This window comes from Odocoileus virginianus, chromosome 34, assembly GCF_023699985.2.
Source record: "Odocoileus virginianus isolate 20LAN1187 ecotype Illinois chromosome 34, Ovbor_1.2, whole genome shotgun sequence".
Taxonomy (NCBI): Eukaryota; Metazoa; Chordata; class Mammalia; order Artiodactyla; family Cervidae; genus Odocoileus; species Odocoileus virginianus.
The window spans coordinates 5,818,293-5,831,064 of record NC_069707.1 but is presented as its reverse complement, the minus strand read 5'-3'; the positions used below and the strand labels follow the sequence as shown (position 1 = coordinate 5,831,064).

Sequence of the window (12,772 nt, the reverse complement as noted above, 5' to 3'; positions counted from 1 at the left end):
CAGTCAATTCCAGTAGCACATCAACCCTTTGGGAAAAATTCTTGTATTCTTCCCGAAGTGTCTGAGGATCTCATTTACACGAAGGTACTCTTAAATACAATGAAATCATACAATGATTCTTCTCAGTATAATGGTATCTAAACTGGCTTCCTTTTGTCTTACAGTCAGAGAAAAAAGGAATTTTAAGTAAAACATATTGGCCATTTATACTGTAACCTGCAGAATGCTTCTTTTATACAAAAACAAAAAAATCATGGTGGAACTGCACTGTAAGTTCTAATCTAGCTTCTTTTTTTTTTGTCTTATAATCAAAAGAGAAAGTAAAAAAAAAAAGTTAAATAAATTCTTTATAAATGACACCATTTCATCCCTAAATTCCTTCTAGTAATAAATTTACATTAATGGTCTCCCCTAACCAGTTTATCCACCACAGTTACACGAGCTGCTCATTTACTGCCTAAGACTATAGTGTACCACTCTCAAATCAATTTGGAAAATGTACAACCAGAGCACCGATCGTTAAGAACTATGCATTTTCGTTTATTTGAAATATTTGGTACAGCTTTTGAAAAAGAAATACTAATCATGTTGATTTAGACCTATAAGGCGCTAAGGAGTCTCTTTAATAATTCAAAAAAGATGCCTTAATAATCTTATAAGTTTTATTGACTTTTATTGTGAATTAATCATTGTCTCTGAGAATCGATTATTTTCCAATTTCTTGTGCTGAAAAATCTAACATAAATAAATACTGTTCCTTTAAAACAGATATAAATAAAAAGCCTGTTTATCTTCTAAGGGAAAGAGGGAAGAAATTAAATTTTTCTGTGATTTTATTTTCAAAATTAAATGTTATGTTGAGATACTGTAGATTCACAAGTTATTGCCAGAAATATTACAGAAATATCCCGGTTCTCTTTTCCCTGTTTCCCCCAAGACAACATCTTAAGAAAATACAGTATATCATCACGATGACACTATGGCAACAGTCAACATACAGAACACTGATCACCACAAGGGTCCCTCCCGCTGTCCCTGTTGCTGCACACACTGTTCTTTCCTGTTCCCCATGCCCTTAGCAACCACTCATTTCTCCTCCGTTTCTCCAAATTTCTCACGTCAAAGATGCTAAACTAATGGAATCATTTGGAATGTGATCTTTTGGGCACTGGCTTTTTTTCACTCAGCATAATTCATCCAAAATGTTGTGTATTTCAATAGCTGCTTTATTGTTTTTTATCACTGGTACAGATGGACCACAGTCTGCAATCACTTCACCTGTTGAGAGACATCTGTATTGGTTCCAGATTTGGGCTAATAAGGATGAAGCTGCTAAATATTCATACACTGGTTTTGGTGTCATATAGGAAATACAAGTTTAGTTTTATAAGAAACCATCATACTCTCCACCAGAGTGGCTATACTATTTTATATCAACGACTCGGTTTCTCCATATCCTCACCAGCATTCAGAGTTGTCACTGTTTTGTATTTTAATCTTTCACCTATCTTAGTGGTTGCTTTGTGCTTTTACATTCATGACTTGTTATATTGTGCTGCGGTTGATGTTTTTATAGGTTCAAGTATAGAAATCTTACTCCCTTTATGTCCCTTTATCTCTCTCTTTATATTTGTCTTCAGTAGTTTTTCAACATTCATTTAAAACTACCTAAGACATTGTTATAAATTTTTCTACAACCCTGAAACATAATTTAGAACACTAAAGAAGAGAAGGAAAGTCAACTGTATTTAACGATACTTTTGCTTACTGTGTTCCTTCCTGATGTTCCAAAGTTCCTTCTTGTATCATTTTCTTTCATATTAAAGAATTTCCTTCCTTGATTCATTCTTAGAGGGTAGTTTTGTTGGTGACAATTTCCATTAGCATTTTTCCATCCAGAAATATACTGACTTCTTTGTAATGTCTCTGCTTTTCAATATGCTGTCTAGGTTTGTCATAGCTTTGCTTCCAAGTGTCTTTTTAAGTGTCCTTACATAATGAGGCTTTTCTTTTAACTTTCTGTTTTCTATGACATTGCTCCAGCTGCAGAAGGGAGGGCTCCACTTACTACTGCCAGTAGAAACAGAAGTCCAAGACCCCGCTTGGTATCTGATGACACATGACATGAAGTGAGGCCTCCTCGTTATTGCTGTATGGGGGTGATTTTCAGCCTCACACACAGTCTCCACCGGCACTGTGGCAGAAGGGGTTTTTGTTACTGCTTTAAAATAGTGGAAGGTCTCACTCTCCACTCGGGCTCTTCTGTGATCCCCTCAGAAGTGATGGGGAGGGGGACCTTGTCGCGGCAGGTGAAGGTGGAAGCCTTCTTCTCTGACCATAGCAGTTATATAAAGCACATCATTACAGTCTCACCAGGGGGCAATCTAGGACCTGCCCTTGCATTCCTCACTACGGCTAGGGATGAGGGTGTGGCCACAGTTTTACTGTATATTTATCTGGCAAACTACAGCAATTGTCTAACAGGTTTCTATATTTTCAGTAAACTCTGCTCCTTGGATTGAGAGGAGACTTTTTTTTTTTTCTTTTATTCTTTCTTCTCTGCACATGACGGCATTTCCAGGTACTAGTTTCATCAGCTTCAAGTCTAAATATATTTGATTAAAAAGAAATGTAGAAGAAATTCTAGCCCATATTATTCCTTGAGTCCTAAGGTTTCAAGCTAGTTTGCATTTCTTTTTCCTCCTTTCAGAATCTTCATATGTTTGTTTTCTGTGTAATGTCCACAGTTTTACCAAGAGGAGTAGGTAAAAGTCTGTGTATTCCATCTTCCCAGAAATCAAATCTGTGCCAGATGACATATTTGCTGATGCCTCTACTTTTGCCATTTTTATTTACTTCTTTAAGTAAGTAAGTAAGTGAAAGTCTCTCAGTTGTGTTCTGACTTATCCAGTCCATGGGATTCTCCAGGCCAGAATACTGGAGTGGGGAAACTTTCCCTTCTCCAGGGGATCTTTCCAACCTAGGGATCGAACCCAGGTCTCCCACATTGCAGGCGGATTCTTACCAACCATCTGAGCCACAAGGGAAGCCCTTAAAGCTATTAAAATCTTGTTGATAACAAAATAGAACATCTTAGTGCACAAAGAAAATAATTATACTCAGACGGTGCTTCTCCAGGTGGTCAGTGGACATATCCTTCAGGGACTGACGATTCTATGAAACTGATCAAAATGTTGTGATATCAGATGGATTATAACATTAAAAAAATATATTTTACCATTTGAAAAAATCAAAGTACTTTTTAAAATATAAATATTTTCATAATAAGATTATGATCTTGAGCTATAAATTCCCAAAGTGTTTCGAGGAAGTCACCAAAAACAATTTCTTTCTAGAAGAAATTGAGACTCTTAAATGTGAGAAATACTGCCCGATTTCTGGGGTGATCATTTGTCTCTGTCTTCCCAGGACACTGTCAGCATCCTTTTTTTTTTTTTTTCCTGGAATAATCAGTAATAGAGCCTTCCTTCACATACGAAGTGCTCCATTTTGTATAGCAAGCTATGATGGTCACATTATCTGTGATCATTATGAAAAAATATACAGAAAGTAAAGATAGGTGGGAGAATCCCAACCAGTGTTTGCATCCCCCAGGCATTCTACCTTCTCTTCAGTACACCAAGGCCTTTATTCAGCCTTTCTTGTGGAAACGATAAGCAGCTCATATGATGGTTTATTTTCTTTTTCTCAGCAGCAACTTCTCAATATACATTTTGTGCTTATAGTGTAAAGTATAGCACCTTTAGGGCTTCGCAGGTGGTGCTAGTGGTAAAGAGACTCTGGTTTGATCCCTGGGTCAGGAAGATTCCCTGGAGAAGAGAATGGCAACTCACTCCAGTATTCTTGCCTGGAGAATTCCATGGGCAGAGGAGACTGGCGGGCTACAGTCTATGGGGTTGCAGAGTCAGAAAGGACTGAGCAACTAACACACATAGCATCTATAAATAGTAGCACTAGACCCTCCCATGAGAAAGAGGGAATTCCTCTTGCCCAATGGCCATCCAGCTGGGACACTTTGTGCGTTTTTCTGAGGGGGTGGTGGGCGGGGGCATGAGCAGCTTTTGGCTTGAACTGAAGCATCAGCTCTTCCTGAGTTGCAGGCCTACCAGCCTTCACAAAGGAACATCTCCATCACCTCTTCCAGTTTACAGGTCCTCAGACTCAGAATGAAACTAAGTTTGCTGACAGATTCAGATTTAGGGACTTGTCAGCCTCCAAAACTGTGCAACCAATTCTTTTTATCTATCTACCTATCTATTTTGTCTCTCTGGAGATCTCTAACTAATACACTGGGCTAATAACCTATACTGATATTAATAATAATACTACAGCTCATGTGAATACAGTGGATTCTGCTCAAACAAAAATCTTATCTAAATTCTCAAGTTCCTGTGATTTTAATGGTTAGTCTAATTGGAAATTTCATCAGTTTTGGCATATACAGCTACGTAGAATCTTAATTTCTGTGTATAATTTTGAATAATAAATTGATGATTAGTAAAGCTGATTCAGGGATTCTTGATATGCAGTGTGTTAGAACTGGAAGATAGGAGAAAGGGTGACATTTGATTAGTCCCTGAATACTCTGCTACAAGAGCCGACAAAGAGAAAAATATCAGTTCACTGTGAATAATATGTCAAACACCAATATTTTAGATTACATACTTGTAAGCATAAGTAAAATAATAAAAACATGGACAGAAACATTGTTTATGAAGTAGGAAAAATGTATAGGTCTTTCCAATTTACTTCTAACAAATATAGTGTGTGGCAGATATCTACTTAATAAAAATACATTTTAAAAGCCATAATGTGGTGATGAATCTTTACTGAACAGCACAGCCATACGTGTCTATTTTTAGTAAATATCTGAGGAATAGTAAAGTTTTTGTAAGTTTTCTGAATTCAAATTCTACTATTCTAAGTAAAGCCTATGAATATGAAGGTCAAACATCTATTTATAAACTCCACAAAGTTCTTTTCAGTTAAAATGTATAAATGTCACACACACACACACATTTTACTGCCCCAGTAAAATATACATCCTATTATCATGGCCTTAACTGTTTAAATTATTGCATATATACTCATCATAATTCATGATGGAGAGTTGCCATGTTATTTAAGGTGATCACTTAGACCCTGATAGTAATAAAAACAATAGTGACAACTATGATAGTGATGATGCTAACAAATGCTAACATATAGACAGAGTTTACCACATGTCACACTCTACTGTAAGAGTTTTACATAAATTAACTTAGTCTCACAAAATCCCAATGAGAGAGGTATTATTATTAATTCAATTTTACAAAGGAGTAAACTGAAGTAGGACGAAGGCTAACAGAGTTTTGTCAAAGAGAATATACTGGTCATAGCAAACACCCTCTTCCAACAACACAAGAGAAGACTCTACACAAAGACATTACCAGATGGTCAATACCGAAATCATATTTATTACATTCTTTGCAGCCAAAGATGGAGAAGTTCTACACAGTCAACAAAAACAAGGCCGGGAAATGACTGTGGCTCAGAACATCAGCTCCTTTTTATAAAATTCATACTTCAATTGAAGAAAGTGGAGAAAACCACTAGGCCATTCAGGTAGGACCTAAATCAAATCCCTTACAATTATACAGTGGAAGTGACAAACAGATTCAAGGAATTAGATCTGATAGAGTGCCTGAAGAACTATGGATGGAAGTTCATAACATCATACAGGAGGTGGTTGACCAAAATCATCCCAAAGAAAAAAAATATATAAGAAGGCAAAATGGTTGTCTGAAGAGGCCTTACAAGTAGCTGAGAAAAGAAGAGGAGCAAAAGGCAAAGAAGAGTAGGAAAGATATACCCATCTGAATGCAGAGCTCCAGAGGATAGAGCAAGGAGGGATAAGAAATCCTTCCTCAGTGTCCAATGCAAAGAAGTAGAGGAAAACAATAGAATGGGAAAGACTAGAGACCTCTTCAAGAAAACTGGGCAGACCAAGAGAATTACTTCATGCAAATTGAAACACAGAGGCCATATTCTCTAAGTATGTTAGATACCGTTTAAAAAATTATTTTGCCTTAATTTGTAATATTAAAAACTAGATGCTCCCTATATATAATACAAACACTCTCATTACAGAGGATCATCTAGACACTTAGAAATGAAGATTATACAGCATCACGGAAAAAGCCTACGATATAATGTTAAGGGAAAGAGATTCACTACATAAAATTGCATTTTCACACCGATTACAACTGTATCAAAATCAGCCAAGCGCACAGTCAAGGGCTGTGAAAGGTACAACACGGTGCGGGAACCGCTGATCCTCCAGGAACTCCCCGCCTCTCCTTCCCCTCGAGGGCCAGCTGAGCTGCCCCATGACGAAGTCCCAAGATTCATGCTGAATCCCTGAAAGCTGGTTATTTCCAACTGCAGTCCTGGCCCGAAGGTCCCTAAGTCACCACCACTATCACCACGTCCAGAGGCTCTTTTCTTCCTCATCCTCCATGTTTTCACAGTGCAAACATTCTTTACTAGTGATTTTCTTTCCCAAATTATCTATGAAAATGTCAGCTGGATGGACGATGCCTCCTATACCGACTCCTCTCCTGTTACCTAAGGAATCGCTTGTGCCGTGTCCTCTGCACCTTGGCAACTGAATCTGTTCCAGTTACTGCAATACTTACCTCCATGTAGAGAGTCCTCAAACAGAAAGCAAGCCCTGAGCTCAGCACCTCCGTCTAACTGCCTGCCAGCATCTCCCCCTGGCATTAACTCTTGTAACCTGTGAAACTCCTGTCAGTGACCAAACAGGATCTCCAGACTCCCATTGTCCGTCCAGGGCATCCTATTTTATTCTCCATCTCCACACAAGAAAACTCAATGTCACATGGGTCAAAGCTTTGCAAAATACAGCTCCCAATTCCCTTGTCACCCCACCTACAGCATTTCCTCTAGGTTCTACAAGAATAGGAATCTATGCTTGTTCCCACACACCTCTCATGCTCATTCTTCATCTCCAGAATCCTACTTGAGTTTCAACTCACCCAGAAGTCTTTATTGGTGACTTTCATTCAGCTGTGTCTCCTATACCTTTAAAATTTCATAATACTTTTATTTCAGTTTTCATATGGCAGTTATCATGTCTGACACCCTTATGTTATAGCTATTAGTTTGAGCCACATGAAACTGCTGATAGTTTTAACCCATGTGGTTCAGTCTAGTATTATTGTTGATTTTACAGGGCCTAAGTAAACAGCAGTGTCTACAAAAACAGCAGTGAGTTCTGCCTTTCTTTAGGATCCCCTCAGAAGCCCAGAATACTGGAAGTGTTTGTTAAAATCAAGAATCTTAATCAATCTATCCATATATCTACATTTATATCTATCTGTAGAAATCAATTGTCTATGGTAATTGGTATAACCTATCCACTCCAGTGGTAGAGGAGAGAAGCTCTAGAACCTGAAAACTTCGGGTAACATAAAATATTTTTGTTCAAGAAGCTGTTTTATTTTTTATTTTTTCAAGAAGCTGTTTTAAAATAATTTATGAAGGGAACATTCTTGGTTTTAGAGGTTGGCAGGTACACTTTAAAAAAAAAAAGCTTTCTAGTTGACTGAAATTAAAAAAAAAAAAAAACCCAAAATACTTTTCAGAACAGGTGCTTCCTTTATAAAAACAAATTGCCTAAAAGCAAAGCAGAGCACCGTGTGTGCACCGTGACAGGAGCAGACTGCTGTCAGAGGGGAGGAGCTGGGGAAGCCAGGGCGATTCAGATTTCCATAGCATCTCGCTTACACCCAGATCCGAAAGCCTTTCGCAAAGCAGTAAACATCATCACCAAAAAGAGACAGCGACAGGATGTCACTAAAGTAGGGACTCTGGGTAGAGATACAGCACCCCCCCCTCGCCCCCCACAGCACACACACACACTGTTCACAGCAGCAGTCCCCCAAAGGGCTGCAAGCAGAAGCGCAACTCATCTGTGCCGGTTAAGAAAGGCGGAGGTGGGGAATGTGTTTGCGGGTTCTTCAGGGTCACCTGAACCGTCCACAGAAAGCAACTGGTTTTTCATACTTTCTCAGAGAACAACTTCAACCCGTTTGGAGGCCTGTTTGCTGACTTCCCCAACACAAGACAGGTCTCCACTCCCAGAGGAAGGCACTGCTCCCCAATCGCCTACCCAGTTCACCCTTCCCCTGCGGAAATCCCTGCTGGGAATGAAGCCCCCACGCCCCCCACCCCGGTGAAAAGATACAGTGCTTTGATGCTGTGAGGAGCCCCGGAGTGCCCGGAAAGCATCAGGGACAGGAGAGAAAAACAGTCGCTGCACCCTCTCCAACATTTCAGCGGCCCATTCTGGGGAACATGTTACTGAAACCTGGAGAACTTAAACACACAGTGGACGGCCGCAGTGCGTGCGTCTTCCTCCACCTTCAGCTTGGCCGCTGATGGGCAGGGAGCTTGAGCCTGCTCCCAAGGCCCTGAGCCCCAAAACCTCCTCCCATCCTGAGCTCCGGGAGGCAGACCCAGGACCATCCTGCAGGGGTCACAATTGGGTTACAGATCCCTCCCGGCACGGTGACTGAGCAGCCGGATCTGGGACAATTTCTGTGACTCCTTCATTAGGATTCAAATGGAATAAGTAAGGTAGAAATTGAACAGTCACAGAAACGGTGCCTTGCTGCTCCTGTAGTCAGTAAACATTTATTCACTAAGCCCAGTCTGTGTGCGCGCGCTTTCTCTCCCCCTCTCTTCTCTCTCCTAGCCACAGTTGTTCTTACAATCCTTCCTGCTTGCTGTTTTAATGCATAATTAAGAAGGTCAGAATTAATGAAGCGGTGTGGAGTAAAGTTCAAGGAATCCCTAGGCACTATTTATTCTATTAGATCTCAGGCATGAATGTCAGCTTGGCAGCGCAAGCAGCATGAGCAATGGGGCTGGCCGCAGCCCAGGAACCCTCCACCAAGGGAGACTCACCTGTACTGTCAAGTCATTCCGAAGCTCCTTCCCTGCGAAAATCACACACAGCTGGTCAGCCGGAACCCCCTGTCGCTTAGCAACCACCTCCTTGAGCTGGAAGATGCTGGTGTCAGAATCGACCTCCACTGGGAACCCGTGGTTAGAGTTGAACCTGACAAACACTGGTCAAAAAAAAAAAAAAAATACACGAAGCTTTACTCAAAACCCTTAAATGGCAATTGCATTTAATGGCAATCCTTAATGGCAATGCAACATGTCTGAATTGATTTGCCCCTCTCCTGCCCTTTGATAAGCAGTATGCATTTTCTTTCACTTATAAAGCTTAAGGCTATGGAGCAACATTTGGAGAAGAATGGAGATATCCTATGGGATTTCCCTTTCATATATTAGTCAGTGACCCACAAACAAAACTGCATGCTCCCTTTGACATCCGTCCTGCGAAACAGGGGGGAACTCAAGCAGAACACTTGCTTGATTGGAAATGTGAGATTCCCAAGAGTTTATCCAGGAGATTCAGCTCTGACAGCCTGTACAAACTCACACTGCCTCTACGGCATCCCTCTTAATAAAAAATCAAAGGCATCGTGTCAGCACTCATGGTATAGCAGCGGAAAGACATCAGATCACTTTCTGGACTAGAGTGAGGACGCACCAGGTTGTGTCTAAGAACCTGAGCCATCGTTGGTGGTCCCAGCCAAAAGGCTCCACTGAGTCTTAGGGAAACATGTATTTGCCCTTTCTTCTGAAAGATACCCTTTTTTTTTTTTTTTTGGAACCACTATTCTCCTCAAGATCCAGGCTGGAAACTTACAGCCTTTTGCATGTCTTATTGCTGCAAACTGCCATGCCACCTCCTCCATGTCTCTTATATCTGTCCTTTCCCTGGCATTCCTCCAGTCACTACGCTCATCAAATCATTCTTGGAATAGCCTCCAAACTGAAGTCTTGTGTGTGTGTTCCTTGTTCAGTCGTGTCCAGCTCTTTGCGACCCCAAGGACTGTGGGTCCCCAGGCAACCCACCAGGCTTTGCCCGGAATTCTCCAGGCACAAATACTGGAATGGGTTGCCATTTTCTTCTCCAGGGCTCCAGGGGAATCTTCCCTGGCCCAGAGATCTAAGCCTGGTCGCCTGCATTGCAGGCAGATTCTTTACCAACTCAGCCAATAGGGAAAGGCAACTGAAGTCTTAATATACTCCTTTCCCTTTCAGAATGTCCTACATTGTTCTGCAAAGTAAACCTTATATTCATCTAGAGCTATACCATGTCACAGCCCTCAAAAATTTTAAAGGCTTAAAGCTTTTAAACTAAATACCCCCAAAAAACAGACCACAGAAAACTCCTGCCCCTTTGTTCAATGACACTCCCTTCCTCACCGCTGCCTGCTGAAAGCCCATTCACCCTCGGGATTCATCTAAGACCTCCTCCTCGTCTAAGACCTCATCTAAGGCCACTCACTGTCAGCTGCGTCAAGACTGAGCTCACCTCTTCAGGATTCAGGGGCTGTTAGTATGTACATCTTATATGGCTTGCCACAATTTCTCAGGGATGCAGTACAACACAGGAGATAAATACATCCTCCAAACTGAGAGGAACTAGTTGCCAATTCCTACAGGTCCCTTATCAGTTTAAGGGAGTAGGGTAAACATACTAACCTTCACTCTTTAACTGTTAGATTCCTAATCTTCAAAATATCTATAAAGCACAGAAGGTATTCTATGATACATTAATAATATTTATAGTGTTTGTGACAATCACACAATGACTTTTTAAAAAAATGGATATTTGTATACGTCTTCTTACCTTCTATGAAAGATCATAAACTCCTCAAGGCCAGGCACTACAGTTAATTTTCTGTTATATCTTCTTTAAATGGACCATTAGCACTCAGTAGTTCTCAATATGTGATATGGCCCACCAAATAATACTCATAATTAAATAATAATTGTAATACCAATAATAGTCAAGTAATTACTATGTGGTAGAAGTTGTTCCTTACATATGCCATTTTTAAGCTTCCCAATGATCTGGTAAGGTCACTATTATCCTTATTTAATAGAAAAGTAAATGAAGGCCTTGAGAATTGTAATCACTTTTCTGAGGACATCAGTTACTTTGTAATGGAATCACAATTTAAATTCAGTTCAACCTACCTCTTAACCCCATTCCATTTCTACTATAACACACTGCTGAAACTATTCTCAGAAGAAAAGTCCACATTCCTTTTCCTTATGACTCTATGTGTGTGTGTGTGTATAAAACAAAACAGCAAAAAGTCCTTACACCACACATCAGACAGCCTCTGTACAGGTTAGCAGTAGAAAATGAGATTAAAAGTAAAAGCTCCAGTCAAGAGCTAAGAGCAAAGAACAATGAACAACAGTTATAAGACACGATGAGATAAAAACGACACCAAACTGAGAGTAAGTGTCAGAGATGACACTGCAAGCACAAAAGCATGACATATTTTATCAGCATAGAAAATATTTAGAAAGGGTAAGAACTGTGACAAAAGTGTTCCAAACAAAGAAAACTGATAAAAAAAAAAATTACAGAGGAAAAGGTGCTTTTGATATACTTTAAAGTAGATGCCATGTGACACTGTTGAAAGTTAGAGGAGGCGAAATAAAAATATATTGGAAGCCCTTGAAGTATATTCTTAGTATCCTTAGATCAGAGACCATATGGCAACCAGTTCATCAGATAAGACATGGCGACCAGTGAGTGACTATAAGGAACAAAAGTTATGGTCTGAGTTTCAAACTTGTTATTCCGGTAGTATGAACAGACTTTTTTTTTTTTTTGAAGTAAAAATGGGGAAGAAGCAGTTGAAAAACCATACAAAAGCTATTTTAAAAAGGATTAGATAAATAAAATTCATTGAAAGAAGTAATCAGAAGAAACTCTGTAACCTTAAATGCCAAAATCAATATAAACAAAAATAAATGAAAAGGCTAGGAAAAGAACAAAACGCAAATGAAAATAAAGTGCAAAGAAGCAAACAAACAAAAAAAAACAAAAATTAATGTTGTATGTATATGTATGGCTGAGTCCCTTCACTGTCCACCTGAAACACTGTTCACCTGAAGAATGTTAATCAGATATACTCCAATATAATAATTTTTTAAAAAAGGAATAAATATTTAAGGAGATCTAAAGTTGCTGATTTTCTCCAGAGGTTCAAAATCATGAGAATTCCACCCTAAGGACAAGAATTATAAAGAAAACTAAAGGGAAAAAAAAATCTGCAAAATACATACTAAATAACTCTGTACCACTAATGAAATCATTACTGTCTAAAAGCCTTTTGTTTTCCTCATAAATAGAAAATCAGAGTTTGTGAGCTTAACCTCAGCTTGGATAAATCATATCAGTACTTTCTAAATCGTATTGTTGAGCAACAAGTCAGAAATAGACTATGAATTTATCATGGAAAGACCGATCAAGTACAGAGCAGGTATTCGGTCAACTAAAATATTTGTTGAGAGAATCAAATAAAAGCACAGCTCAAGACAGATCACTACCATCAGCATATAAATGGGCTCAACACTTTTGGAGCAAGACAGTTCCTTCTCAAAACAGAATGCCCTAATAGCCTCTGTAGGATGTTTAGCTCCACTGCAGCCCAGTAAATACCAGGAGTGCACTCTAATAATTGTACCAACCAAAAGTAACCCTACATATCTCTGAATGTCCCTTGGTAAGGCAGTTTCTTCTTTACCTTTAAGAAACATCACTCGAGTATTGCCAGCCCCAAGCAGACACAACTTGTCCTCAGAT

General features: G+C 39.5%; 1 protein-coding gene across 1 annotated transcript in view; it reads right to left on the bottom strand.

Moving 5' to 3' along the window:
* Nucleotides 1-12,772, bottom strand: part of PRKN (parkin RBR E3 ubiquitin protein ligase) — a 1,209,190-nt gene that overhangs the window by 970,048 nt on the left and 226,370 nt on the right. The window contains exon 3 of the mRNA XM_070461506.1: nucleotides 8,992-9,155. Coding sequence (XP_070317607.1) covers nucleotides 8,992-9,155 — 164 coding nt within the window. The remainder of the gene's footprint in view (nucleotides 1-8,991; nucleotides 9,156-12,772) is intronic.